Source organism: Bos grunniens, chromosome 8, assembly GCF_055505025.1.
Source record: "Bos grunniens cultivar Pamir isolate PY7600 chromosome 8, Bosgru_T2T1.0, whole genome shotgun sequence".
Classification (NCBI taxonomy): domain Eukaryota; kingdom Metazoa; phylum Chordata; class Mammalia; order Artiodactyla; family Bovidae; genus Bos; species Bos grunniens.
In genome coordinates this window covers 75,513,942-75,528,545 of record NC_141172.1, presented here as the reverse complement: position 1 = coordinate 75,528,545, position 14,604 = coordinate 75,513,942, and the positions used below count along the sequence as shown (strand labels likewise).

At 41.1% G+C, this 14,604-nt stretch overlaps 1 protein-coding gene across 6 annotated transcripts in view; it reads right to left on the bottom strand.

Annotated features, from left to right (window-relative positions):
• Positions 1 to 14,604, bottom strand: part of DNAI1 (dynein axonemal intermediate chain 1) — a 92,787-nt gene that overhangs the window by 69,771 nt on the left and 8,412 nt on the right. For all 6 annotated transcript variants that reach the window (XR_015170107.1, XM_086416642.1, XM_086416646.1 and 3 more), the window contains exon 2: positions 462 to 494. Coding sequence is in view for 3 of the 6 variants with exons in the window: in XM_086416642.1 (XP_086272768.1) it covers positions 462 to 494 (33 nt within the window). In the remaining 3 variants the exon portion in view is untranslated. The remainder of the gene's footprint in view (positions 1 to 461; positions 495 to 14,604) is intronic.

The following is a 14,604-nucleotide window of genomic DNA, read 5'->3' as shown; positions in this document are numbered from 1 at the left end:
GAAAAAAAAATAAGGATAGGCCCAAAGATTTAAATGCATGAATGTTTGTTGGAGGGTTGATCATAATAGTGAAAAAGAGGAAATATTTAAATGTCAAACAAAGGGGCATGGTTGAACAAAATGATGGAGTGGCCTTAATGAACGTAAGGTAAAAGAGTGTGCGTTAATTGAAAATGATTCTGTGAAAGTATATTTACTGACAGTGGAAAGTACTCTAAATAGTACGTAAAAAGCAGATTGTAAAAGAACATACAGTTGGACTCCATTTAAAAATAAATACATGTAATTTTTATATGTGCATAGAAATATCTGGGAAGATATAGCATCACATGTTAACTAAGCGGTTTCCCAGAGTGATAGGTTTAAGGGTGATTTTAACGTTCTTTTTGCTTTTCTTTAAAAAGTTACAACTAATATTTCAACAGCTTTTTGCTGAAAAACTGCATGGTCTCAGCACTTACTCTCTTCCTGGCTCCTCTGCCCATGCTGATGCTCTGAAAAAAGAACAGAAACAGAAGATTAGTCGTAAGTGACTCTCCATAGGAATATCAGAAAGAGAATTAGAGGGGGGCTTCTGCCCAAGGACCTCAAAGACAAGTGACAGTGAGCTTCCTCAAATCTCACAGACAGTCTTCTCACTGGCAACAGGTGCCCAGCCAAGGAGGCCCTATATCTGAGGCAACCTGATTCCAGCATCAGTGAGACTGATCCCTGAAGAGCAACTGGGTAACTTACTCCCTGGCATTTCTTATCTGCAATTAGCTCAACAAACATTTTAAAAAATCATATACTAAGTGCTCATCTGTGCCAAGCGTTAAGGGGATTCTGAGGGCATATTATATTTATAAACAGTTGTTTATGATGAAGGTTTGGGTACTCTGCTTTGTATACTGCTGTCTCAGAATATAGCAGGTGTTCAAAACACTTACTGAATATATGAATGAATGCCATCAAACCCCTTAGTAATCATGACCCCGGGAAAATGTTTCTCCTCTTGAAGCCTGTTTTCTCATCTACTGTGAGATGCATAAGATTGGATATGATGACTTTCCAGTTCTAGCATGTTAAAATTTTATGTTCCCAAGAGTAGCATGCTTTTTTAAAAAGTTATCTATTTATTTATTTTTGGCTGTGCTGGGTCTTCGTTGCTGCATGTGGGCTTTTTCTAGTTGGAGAGCATGTGATTTGGTGCACACAGGCTTCAGTAGTTGTGGCACACAGGCTCAGTAATCGGGGCACACAGGTTTAGTTGCCATGTGGCATGTGGGATCTTCCCAGACCAGGAATCAAATTCGTGTCCTCTGCACTGGCAGGCAGATTCTTAACCACTGAACCACCAGGGAAGTCCCAAGAGTAGCGTGCTAGATTCAACTAGATAAACATTTGTTGAGCATCTACTCATGTGTCAAGGACTAACCTAAGCAGTGAGACAAAGATGAAGAGAGATGAGGTCCCTATCCCTGTTTGCTCGGGGTCCATGGAAGACAGAAGCATGTGATTAGTGCTCATTATTTACTCACTGATTCACTCAGCATGTTCTCTTGAAAGTCTGCTCTATGCCAGCAGTAGAGACACGTGCCCAGGGTGCTCATGCATGGAAACACCTACCCAGCTTGGGTGCAAAAGAAAGCCTCACTGAGGTGGCTATTTCTCAGCTCAATATCAAAAGACAAGTATGGGTTATCCAAGTGGAGAAAATGTTTTTCAGAAAGGCTGTCCAGAAGAGGAAAACAGCATGTGAAATGGCAAGAGCAGAACAATAACAGAAACTATAAAATGCTCCACCAAAGAAATAAAACAAACCCTGCAGTATAGACACTGAACGAATAGTTGTTTCAGGTGATGGAGCAAGAAGGAGATCAGTGGAGACTGGAGATGTGTGTGGGGTGGGGGAGTGTTAAGCTTGGAAGAAGCAGGTCTAGGCCTTGAAGGAGGGGGCAAGGCAGTCGAGAAACCAAAGGGCACATGTTGGTGAAGGCCTGGCACACCAGGCAGAGACCTCGGCTCCCAGCTCTCACTGACCACCTGATTGATCTTAGAGGAGGTCTCTGGGTCCTGGTTTCCCAAATGCAAAGTGAGGGGGTTAGACCAGAAGGACTCTCACAACTCTTCCATGGCAGGGGCTGTGGAGAGGCTTTGATGGTGGATGGGGAGGGGACTCCAGAGGGTGAGAAGGGCATGTCCTGGCTTAGGCAGGGATTGTTGCTAGGAGGGCAGCAGCCGGATTCAGATTTCTGCCAGGCCACCTAGGCTTCCAGGGATGGGAACCCTCCTCTGAGGCTAAGCCGCATGAGCCAGAAAGCGGCTTTCCTTTGAAGAGCCTCTGATCCCTAAGGTAATGAGATGGAAGCGCAACAGTGTCCAGCAGTTTTCTGGCCCACAACAGAGCACTGGAGGGCCAGCCCCACCCCAGGCTGCCAGCCCTAAATAGGAAACGAGATCCAGTTACCATTGCCCCCCGTAAATATGTCTATAAAACATTTATCTGGCAATAAAAGAACTGACAAGGCAATTTGAGTGTAATTGTTTTTGGCAGTTGGAAATATTTCAATTAACACACTGTAAAAGCCACACTATAATAAATGCAAAACAGGCCAATGAAATCAGCTACAGCCCTGACTTCCCAACCATGACAAAAGAGATTGAATGTCAGGCTGCCACCTTGGGCTGTTGGTCTTCCAGAAGGAGAAGTCTGAGGCAGACAAGCCTGAATTCCTGAAAGGTTTCTGAGGGTTCCTCCCAGAAGCTGTCAAACCGCAGAAAAAGACAGCCCAAAGTCCCTCGTTTGGCCCTTGGAACTCTATCATGCAACCCCGCATCTCTGGTCCAGCCTGCTCTCCCACTACTCTGAGATGCAAACAGCAAGGTACTCACATTTCCTGAGCTTGGCCTCTGCTTTCCCACTTCTGCACCTTTGCTTTTACCATTCCTCCTGCCAAGAATGCCATCTTCTCCTTCTCCCTCCCTCCCACTCTGTGCATGCATGCTAAGTCGTGACAGACTCTGCAACGCCATGGACTGTAGCCTGCCAGGCTCCTTTGTCCACAGGATTTCCCAGGCAAGAATACTGGAATGGATTGCCATTTCCTTCTTCAGGGGATCTTCCCAACCCAGGGATCAAACCTGCGTCCGTTACATCTCTGGCATTGACAGGCAGGTTCTTTACCACTAGCACCACCCAGGAAGCCCTATCTCAGCTCCCACTATCTTGGCCTAACAAAACCCTACCCAGCTAGCCTCTGCTAGTTCCATCATCTAATCCTGACCTTTCTCCTACCTCCCTCTATTCTTTCTGTCTGCACTCTGAGCAAGGATCTGCCCTGCCTCACATTACCATCATTAGCATTGGCTGTGGAGAGATGAAGGACGAACTGTAACTTCAAATAGATACTCTGTTGTCTCCAGGTTTTGTTCTGCAAAAGGGGACAGAATTACAGAAAGAAACATATAGTGCAGTGCACATCAGAGGCAGCTAAGAGATTCCAGCAAGGGAGATCCCCCATTCTAAAACACTGACCAAAGAAGACCCTCTACTCTTGGATGCAGCATTTCAGTCATTCTGTGAAGTCAAGGGAGGAGCCCAGGAAGGAGTGGTGCCCCCCAGGCCACCAGGGCAATCAGAGTAACCCTGAAGATCAATGGGATAACAGCTGTCCCAGCGAATTCCTTCATAGTAAAGCACTTTTCTATTTTCACTGTTAAGAGATTTTAGTGTGAGCATCCTGAGGGCAGGAACTGGTAATGACTCCACTGCCTAGTTCTCACTTCTCTTACAGGACCTGACATTGCTGAGGGCTCCCTTGTTCCGTCTAGAAACTTCTCCACCTCCAATAGTTCTTTCTCAATATCCTTGACCCCTCCGGGAATGGGTACTTGACCCCCTAGTCTTCTGTTTCTACACATTCTCCTGGGTGCTGTTATGCCCACCCACAGATTCATCTTCTTCTTTGTCCTGAAGCTCAAATGACAAAGCTTAGATTTTCAAATTTGTGACAGAGTACTCATACTCATTTTCTTAAAAAATCAACCTCATTGTGTTCTTTTTACACCCTAACCATCATCTTTTTTTTCCCACTCCAAACTTCCATCTCCTCTAGTATTTCCTATCTCACTCAAGTGTACGACCATTCAAGCACCTAGGTTGGAAACTGCGAGTCTTCAGTTACCTGTCTTTCCCTCATCCTTTTACTAGCGTCATATTTCTAAGTCTAACAATTCTATCACTTTAATATCTTTTATAACTATCCTCTCCATTCATATCCCCCTTTAATTCAAGTCCTAACTCCCTCTAGCCAAACTGCATTTGATTACCCTAACTCCATTTTCTCTCCACTCTCATAATTATATCTATCACCATTTTCAGCTATTGAGCACTGACCCTGAGCCAATCATTTACTAAGCAATTTATGTACATGATCTCATTTAATCTTCATAACCATCCTATGGGGAAGGATTATAACATCATTAAAATCTGTAAAACAGGAGTTTTACAGATGAGGACCCTGAGGCATAGCAAGATGAAGCAGCTGACCCAGAGCTGAACATGAACATGTTCCCAAACTCTTATTCACTATAAGTAATCTTCTTAAAATGTAAGCTTGATCACTCTCCTACTTTAAAGCCTCTAAGGGCTCCCCGTCACCCACGAGTGGAATCCCCAAATCCCTAACATGGCATCCACCACATTCCCAACTCTTTTCCTGCCACAGCCATGGAAGCGTGCTTTGAAAAAGAAAATTCAATGTAACAGGTGATTATTATTGCCACCTACTGGGCATTTGGGGCTTCCCAGGTGGCACTAGTGGTAACTTGCCTGCCAATGCAGGAGATGTAAGAGACGGGTTCTTCTCCTGGGTAGGGAAGATCTCCTGGAGGAGGGCATGGCAACCACTCCAGTATTCTTGCCTGGAGAATCCCATGGACAGAGGAGCATGGCAGGCTACAGTCCATGGTATTGCAAAGAGTCAGACATGACTGAAGCCACTTAGCACACACTGGGCATTTATCTGCACTTAGATTTGTTTTGGGGCTTCTCAGGTGGCACCAGTGGTAAAAAAAAAAAAAAAAACAAAACCCTGCCAATGCAGGAGGCATAAGAGGTGTTCTAGCTCTGGGTCAGGAAGATCCTCTGGAGAAGGGCATGGCAACCCACTCCAGTACTCTTGCCTGGAGAATCCTATGGAGAGAGGTCACAAAGCATTGGACATTACTGAAGCAAGTTAGCATGCATGCAGACTTGTTTTGATACATGACATACTACACAATGTAAGCAATCCAGCTGTCCCTGAATATATTTTAGGGGTAAGTCAGGAGATCAAAACTTCTTAAATTGCTCCCTATTATGAAGATATTATTTTAAAAACAAGTATGTGATCAGATGTATCCATGGGGCTCAAATATGGGCTTTGAAGTCAACCATACCTGGTTCGAATCCCTTCTCTGCCATCTGCTAGGCAAGTTACTTGTCTTCGCAGTGTCCTTATCTCTTAAATGGGCATCATACCAATGCCCTCTGAAGGCAACTATAGCCCATAGTTATGAGGATTCAATGAGTCAATATACATAAAATGCAAACTGCAGTGCCTGGCCAGAGTCTGTGCCCAATAAAGGACTGTTGGTAGTATTATTATTCCCACTTATACACCCTGCTCTGCCTAGCCATGCAGGATCTGTCTGTCCCTTTGCTTACTAGGAAGCACTTGCCCTAGGGATGACTACAAGTCTTCAGCAGCTCACATGTCCACCCAAGAGTTTCTTGGTGAAATGTGTTCTTTTCTGGAAAGAGCGGCTCTTTGAAGCGTGCAAACCCACAGACACTGCATCCTCCTTCCTGGGGCCCCAGGAGATTTTGTTCACCATTTCAGTTGTCTTGGTCCTTATTTTTAAACTCCCTAACAGGTTTCCATTAAGCTAAATTGAAACTAAATACCTCACCAGCTTGCAGTTTCCGTTTCTAAAAGGGTAAAAGCTCTTAGTCCCAAAGGAAGAGTAATTTACCAACAAATCTTCCTCCAGCTTCACTGACTGCATTTCAAATCCCTGAGCCTAGCGCAGTCTCTAAAGCACCCAGAAGGTGCTCAATAAGTATGGTTGAAGGAGATCTCAAAATTTTGAAACACTAGGTGAGAGTTCCTTGCATAGCAAGGAGATCAAATCAGTCAATCCTAAAAGAAATCGACCCTGAATATTCATCAGAAGTCCTGATGCTGAAGCTCCAATACTTTGACCACCTGATGCGGAAAGCTGACCCACTGGAAAAAGAGCCTGATGCTGGGAGAGATCGAGGGCAGGAGGAGAAGGAGGCAACAGAGGATGAGATGGTTGGATGGCATCACCGACTCAATGGGCGAGTTTGAGCAAACTCCAGGAGATGGTGAAGGACAGGGAAGCCTGGTGTGCTTCCACTGGGGTCACAAAGAAAACGACACGACTTAGCAACTAAACAACGACAAAGATAAAGGCTAACAGGTGCTATCATACACTATTGTGGGCACGCCACCTCATGCAGGGTTAACTGGCAATACCTGCCAAAATTTCAAATGCGTATACCTCGCAACTCAGCAACTATGCTTTTTTGAATTTTTCCTATATAAATACTATAGTATTTATATATATACTGTATATATATGCATACTATATGCATAAGTATACTTATGCATACTATAATACATATGCAAAAGATGTATGTACAAAATTGCTCACTGCAGCCTTTTGGTAATATTTCAAAAATGGGGAAAAAAATCTAAATATTCATCCATAGGAGCCTAGTGAAATACGTTATGGTATAGCCATTCAATGGGATATTATGTATATTTTTAAAAGAATGAGGCAACTTTTATGCATTGTTATGTAAAGCCTCCAAGCTTTTTTTATTGTTAAATAAACAAGCAAGTTACATAAACAGATGACCCATCATTTTACTTTAAGAATGTGTGCACACACGAAATTTCTGGAAGAATAATGTAGATTCTGTTGAGAGTGGTTTGGTCCAGGGAATGTGACTGGGGAGTTGCAGGGAAGGGAAAAAACTGCGGTTTACCTTATACTCATCCTCATGGTTTTAATATTTTAAATGTAAATGTGCATTACTTTTATAATTAAAATGCTAATTAAGAATTTTAAAAGTTAATACAGTTAAAGAAGGTAGTTTTTTTTTTCCCCCTATTAATGCAGTGTTAGCATAATGCTCAGAATGCAGAAAAAGGAACATGAGACCAAACTCATGCTTCCCTGGAAGACCAAGAGGGAAGAAGCCAAAGCTATGGGCCTCTTCCCAAATAAGGGTAGAGACAGCAAGGCAGGGTAGGGTTTAAAACCTGAAGCTCTAGTGTAAGCCTGGCTTGATTCCTGATTCTGTCACCACCTACATGTGCGGCCTTGAGTAAGGTATTTATGTCCTAATCCTCATTCTCTCATTTATAAAGCAGAGAAAAATATTAGTACTTTCCTTAGATTTGCTGTGAGGATAAAATACAATACATGATGAGAACCTTACTCAGAGCCCAGCACTCAGTAAGCCATCAAGTACCAGAGGCAGTGTTATTACTTTATTATTCTATCATGGTCTGCTGTGCATGCCGACTGACTCTCATTCTGAGGGCATTTATTGAATAGTTGAAAAGTGTGTTGTCCAGGTCCCATGAAATCCTTGTCAGAAAGGAAGCTATAAGTCTCAGGGTGTACAGCAGAGGGATGAAACTAAAAATCTTTCCCTTTATACAGCATCTTTCAGTTTACTGAACACTTTGGAGTGCATCATCTTATTTGGCCCTTATTCTCATCTTTTGTGGGTGGATGTTGAATCTTGTCAAGAAAATTAGAGATACCAAGGGAACATTTCATGCAAAGATGGGCACAATTAAGAGCAGAAATGGTATGCACCTAACAGAAGCATAAGATATTAAGAGGTGGCAAGAATACACAGAAGAACTGTACAAAAAAGGTCTTCATGACTCAGATAATCACGATGGTGTGATCACTTACCTAGAGCCAGACATCCTGGAATGTGAAGTCAAGTGGGCCTTAGGAAGCATCACTACGAACAAAGCTAGTGGAGGTGATGGAATTCCAATGGAGCTATTTCAAATCCTAAAAGATGATGCTGTTTAAGTGCTACACTCAATATGTCAGCAAATTTGGAAAACTCAGCAGTAGCCACAGGACTGGAAAAGGTCAGTCTTCATTCCAATCCCAAAGAAAGGCAATGCCAAAGAATGCTCAAACTACCGCACAATTGCACTCATCTCACATGCTAGCAAAGTAATGTTCAAAATTCTCCAAGCTGGGCTTCAACAATACATGGACCGTGAACTTCCAGATGTTCAACCTGGTTTTAGAAAAGGCAGAGGAAACAGAGATCAAATTGCCAACATCCGCTGGATCATCAGAAAAGCAAGAGAGTTCCAGAAAAACATCTATTTCTGCTTTATTGACTATGCCAAGGCCTTTGACTGTGTGGATCACAATAAATTGTGGAAAATTCTGAAAGAGATGGGAATACCAGAACACCTGACCTGCCTCTTGAGAAACATGTATGCATGTCAGGAAGCAACAGTTAGAACTGGACATGGAACAACAGACTTGTTCCAAATAGGAAAAGGAATACTTCAAGGCTATATATTGTCACCCTGCTTATTTAACTTATATGCAGAGTACATCATGAGAAACGTGGGGCTGGAAGAAGCCCAAGCTGGACTCAAGATTGCCGGGAGAAATATCAATAACCTCAGATATGCAGATGACACCACCCTTATGGCAGAAAGTGAATAAGAACTAAAGAGCCTCTTGATGAAAGTTAAAGTGGAGAGTGAAAAAGTTGGCTTAAAGCTCAACATTCAGAAAACGAAGATCATGGCATCTGGTCCCATCACTTCATGGCATATGGATGGAGAAACAGTGGTAACAGTGACAGACTTTATTTTGGGGGCTCCGAAATCACTGTAGATGGTGACTGCAGCCATGAAATTAAAAGACACTTACTCCTTAGAAGGAAAGTTATGACCAACCTAGACAGCATTTTAAAAAGCAGAGACATTACTTTGCCAACAAAGGTCCATCTAGTCAAGGCTATGTTTTTTCCAGTAGTCAGGTATGGACGTGAGAGTTAGACTATAAAGAAAGCTGAACACCGAGTAATTGATGCTTTTGAACTGTGGTGCTGGAGAAGACTCTTGAGAGTCCCTTGGACTGCAAGGAGATCTAACCAGTCCATCCTAAAGGAAATCAGTCCTGGGTGTTCATTGGAAGGACTGATGTTGAAGCTGAAACTCTAATACTTTGGCCACCTGATGCGAAGAGAAGACCCAAAGCAAAATATGGACTCATTTGAAAAGACCCTGATGCTGGGAAAGATTGAGGGCAGGAGGAGAAGGGGACGACAGAGGATGAGATGGTTGGATGGCATCACCGACTCAATGGACATGAGTTTGAGTAAACTCTGGGGCTTGGTAATGGACAGGGAGGCCTCGTGCGCTGCAGTCCATGGGGTCGCAAAGAGCTGGACACGACTGAGCGACAAAGAGAAGAGTTGAATCTTGTCAACTTCTTTTCTGAATCTATTATGATGTTGTCATATGGTTTTCCCCCTTTTTTCTGTTAATGTGAAAAAATATATTGATTGGGTTTTTAATGTTGAGCTAACTTTGTCTTATTGAAATAAACCTCACTTGGTCTGATATATTATTTTTTTAATATATTGCTGGAACAGATTTGCTAATATTTTGTCAGATTTTTTTTTTGCATTTATATTCATGAAGGATGTTGGCCTATCCTCTTTTCTTATAATAGTTTTGATTTTAATATCAGAATTATACTGATATCAAGTAAATTGGAACTTGTACCCTCCTGTTTGCTCTAAGACTTTGTATAAGATTGGTGTTATATTTATTCCTGACATATCTATTCATCAGTGAACCCATTTGGCCTAGAGTTTCTTTGTGGGAAGGTTTTAAATTATGAATTCAATTTCTTTAAGTAGATGTGGTCTTCATATTTTCCATTTCTTTTTGTGTTAAGGCAAACTGTTTTCTTCAATAAATTTGTCCATTCCCTTTACATTGTTGAATTTATTGCCATAAAGTTGTTGATAATATCCATTTATTACCCTTTTTAATGTCTGTACAATCTGTAGTGATATCACATTTTTCATTTCTGTTATTGGCTATTGTGTTTTCTTTTTTTCTTGATGAGCCAAGCTTGCTAAGTTTTATCAATTTTATCAATCTTTTCAATGAACCAACTTCTGACTTCGTTAATTTTCTCTATCGTTTTTCTCATTATTTCTATGAAACAATAAGATAAATGAATAAATTAATAAAAGAAAGGGAATTGATGAAATAGATTTTGCTTCTGTTATTCTGGATTTAATTTCCTCATCTTTTTCTATTTTCTTAAGGTAGAAACTTAGAACATTGATTTTAAATCTTTTTTCTTTTCTGAAATAGGCATTTAAAACTACACGTTTTTAGTAAGTCCAACTTCAGCATGACCCCACAATTTGTGATGTTTTATTTTCAGTGTTGTTGTTTAGTCGCTATGTCATGCGCAATGCTTTTGCAACCCCATGGTTGCAGCCTGCCAGGCTCCTCTGTCCATGGGATTTCCCAGGCAAGAATACTGGAGTGGGGTGCCATTTCCTTCTCCAGGGGATCTTCCCAACCCAGGGATCAAACCCACGTCTACTGCATTGGCAGGAGGATTCTTTACCAATGAGCCATCTGGGAAGCCCATCCAATTAAAAGGTTTTTTTAAATTTCCTTTGTATATTTTTTTTAATTTAGAAGTGCATTTGTCAATCCCTAAATATTTGGGGATTTGCTATTTATGATTAATTTAATTTCATTTTGGTCAAACTATTCCCAGTATCCTGAGATTTTTTTCTGTCATGGATTGATGTTGAGTTTGAATTGAATGAAAACCTGTAAGGTATTAATATTTTGAAATGTATTGAGACTCACTGCACGTCCCAGTGTATGGTCTATTTTTTTTTTTTAACATTCTGCCATTCTTAGGTTCTATAAATGTTAATTAAGTCAAGTTGGTTAACAGATCTACATATTTCAGCTGAGCGAAAAGTGTTAAAATCTCCAGCTATCATTGTATCCTTTTATATTTCTCCGTTTAACTCTGGTCAGTTTTTGATTGATGTATTTTGAAGTGCTATTAGTAGGTACATACACATTTGAGATTTCATTTCACTTCTTGAATTGATCTTTTATCATTATGAAATGTCCATATTTTTCTTTGGGAATACTCTTTGTCTTGGAGCCTACTTAGCTCTGATAATACTATAGTTATGCAGCTTTTTTATGCTTGCTACTTGCATGGTATGTTTCACCACACTTTTATTTTACAAACTTTCTATGTCTTTACACTTAAACTATACTTCTTACAAGGAGCATAAAGTTGGGTCTTGCTTATTCCTCCCCCCCCGCCCCCCCCAGCTTGATAATCTCTGCCTTTTAATTGAAAGTATTGGTGCGGTTGTCTTTACCATACTCTGCTTTGTTTTCTATTTTTCATCTACTTTTTCCTCTGTTCATCTTCTCCCGTCTTTTATGTTAGTTGAGGTTTTTAGTATTTCATTTTATTTTCTCTGTTGGATTTTTGGCTGTGCCTTTTTGTATTACTTTCTAGTGGTTGCTCTAACGTTTATAGTATATACCTCAAATCGATCATAGTCTATTAAGAATAAATAACACACCACTTCATATTTAACAAAGTAATAACCTTCAGTTAGTTCAGTTCAGTCGCTCAGTCGTGTCCGACTCTTTGCGACCCCATGAATCGCAGCACGCCAGGCCTCCCTGTCTATCACCAACTCCCGGAGTTCACTCAGACTCACGTCCATCGAGTCAGTGATGCCATCCAGCCATCTCATCCTCTGTCGTCCCCTTCTCCTCCTGCCCCCAATCCCTCCCAGCATCAGAGTCTTTTCCAGTGAGTCAACTCTTCGCATGAGGTGGCCAAAGTACTGGAGTTTCAGCTTTAGCATCATTCCTTCCAAAGAAATCCCAGGGCTGATCTCCTTCAGAATGGACTGGTTGGATCTCCTTGCAGTCCAAGGGACTCTCAAGAGTCTTCTCCAACACCACAGTTCAAAAGCATCAATTCTTTGGCGCTCAGCCTTCTTCACAGTCCAACTCTCACATCCATACATGACCACAGTAAAAATCATAGCCTTGACTAGACGGACCTTTTTTGGCAAACTAACATCTCTGCTTTTGAATATGCTATCTAGGTTGGACATAACTTTCCTTCCAAGGAGTAAGCATCTTTTAATTTCATGGCTGCAGTCACCATCTGCAGTGATTTTGGAGCCCAAAAAAATAAAGTCGGACACCGTTTCCACTGTTTCCCCATCTATTTCCCATGAAGTGATGGGACCGGATGCCATGATCTTCGTTTTCTGAATGTTGAGCTTTAAGCCAACTTTTTCACTCTCCACTTTCACTCTCATCAAGAGGCTTTTTAGTTCCTCTTCACTTTCTGCCATAAGGGTGGTGTCATCTGCATATCTGAGGTTATTGATATTATAACACCGTAATTCCATTTACCACCACAACCTCATCTTTGAGGTTGTTGCCACGTATTTTATTTCTATATACATTATAAGCTTTAGCTTACAGCGGTGTTATTTTTGTTTTAAACAGTCATATGCCTCTTAAGAAAATTAATAGAAGCCAAAAATATCTAGTATTTTATCTTTAGGCCCGTATTTACTATTACTAGTACTTTGGGGCCTTCCCATAGGCAGAGCTTCCATCAGGAGTCATTTTCCCTATGCTGAAAGAACTTTTTTTTTTCTTGAAGATTTATTTGGTTGTGTCAGGTCTTAGTAGTTTCCATGCAGAGGTGGGAGAAGAGGGGATTCTTCCCCAACCAGAGATCAGACCCATGTCCCTTCCACTGCAAGGCAAAGTCTTAACCTCTGGACCACCAGGGAAGTCCTGCTTTCTGTACTTCTTGTAGTGAAGGTCTGCTGAAGACAAATTTTGTCAGTTTTAGTTTCTCTGAAAATGTATTTATAGAAAACTCTTCCTTTTGAGGGATATTTCTGTTGGACATAGAATTCTGGCTTGATGGTAATTTTCTTTCAGTGCATTAGCTATGATATTCCATTGTCTTCTGATTGCTTTTGTTTACAGTGGGAAGTCAGTCATGATCCTATTATTCCATTCTGTGCATTGTGTCATTTGTCTCTGGTTGCTTTCAAGATTTTATTTTTATCCTTGGCATTCAGTTTTTTGATTGTGAGCGACCTACCTTTGGTTTTCCTTGATTTATCCTGCTTTGGGCTCATTGAACCTCTGCTAATAATATGTTTTCCACCAAATTTAAGAGATTTTTGACAATTATTTTTTTTAACTACTTTCCTTCTCCTCCTCTTCCTTCTGGGATTCCAGCTACTTGCAAGTTACAGATACAAATATGACATATTCCCACAGGTCACTAAGGCTCTTTATAGTTTCTAATCTTGTTTTTCTCTGTGTTTTGGATTGGATAATTTCAATTTTCCATCTTCACATTTACTATTAGGACTAGCCAATAAATTTTTCATTTCTGATATTTATTTTTCTATTGTTTCCATTTTGGAGGCTTAGATTCCCCATCCTTTAAGTCAATACTTTTTTTAGTTCATAAATGTATTTTAGCAACTGCTTTCAATCCATTGCCTACTAATTCCAACATTGGATATCACTGGCATCACGGTACTCTCCTTGGGATCTCTCTCCCTGAGCCATGATCAAGAAATTGACCCAAGAACTTCCCTGGTAGCCCAGTGGCTAAGACTCCATGCTCCCAGTGCGGGAGGCCCAGGTTCCGTCCCTGGTCAGGCACGAGGCAACTAAGAGTTCATGTGCCACAACTAAAGATCCTGCATGCCACAACCAAAAGAGGGCATATGCTGCAACTAAGGCCGAGTTCAGCCAAAAAACTGAATAAGTATTACTTAATTAATTATACATGTGAAAAAAGAGTTTAAAAAGAGAAGAAACTGACCCAAGGCAGAAAGCAAAGATAAACATGTAACTCATGTTTTGGTGTTCTCCTTCCCTTAGGATTGGGCGAGTACCGAAACCAGCTGCTTCACATATTGTGTCCAGGATTACGGGCTGTTCATAGTGGGATGGTGAGTCCGGTATGAAATGCTCCATCATGGCCACAATTTATTTCCTATGTCAAGGTCTTTAAAAGTTATGCATAGAGTGTGATGCATTTAAAAATTCATTGTAGAAATGTGCTATTAAAAAAAAAAAACAAACCTCTTAAAGTAAAAGGCTTTTGTAAAGGACAGAACCTTTTGTAATGTAAATATCGGCCCTGAATGGAAGCAACCAGTTGGAAAATATCTGAGGCCCTCTCCGATCAACGTTTGAGAAAGACTTACCAGAGGCAATGTAGAAGTTACTTTCAATAAAGCAGGTTATATCCTGCACAGGAGGAGCCAAGGAAAGACCATTCCACCTTCTAAGGGAAATTGCCCTGCTTCACAGCTTTGGCTCCTTGGAAAGCCATAGGACCTTATCCTCCTTGATATAGCCTAGCGTGAACACGTAAGCTGGAGACAATCAGGTTTCTTCTCCAAGGGTTTGAACTGGGACC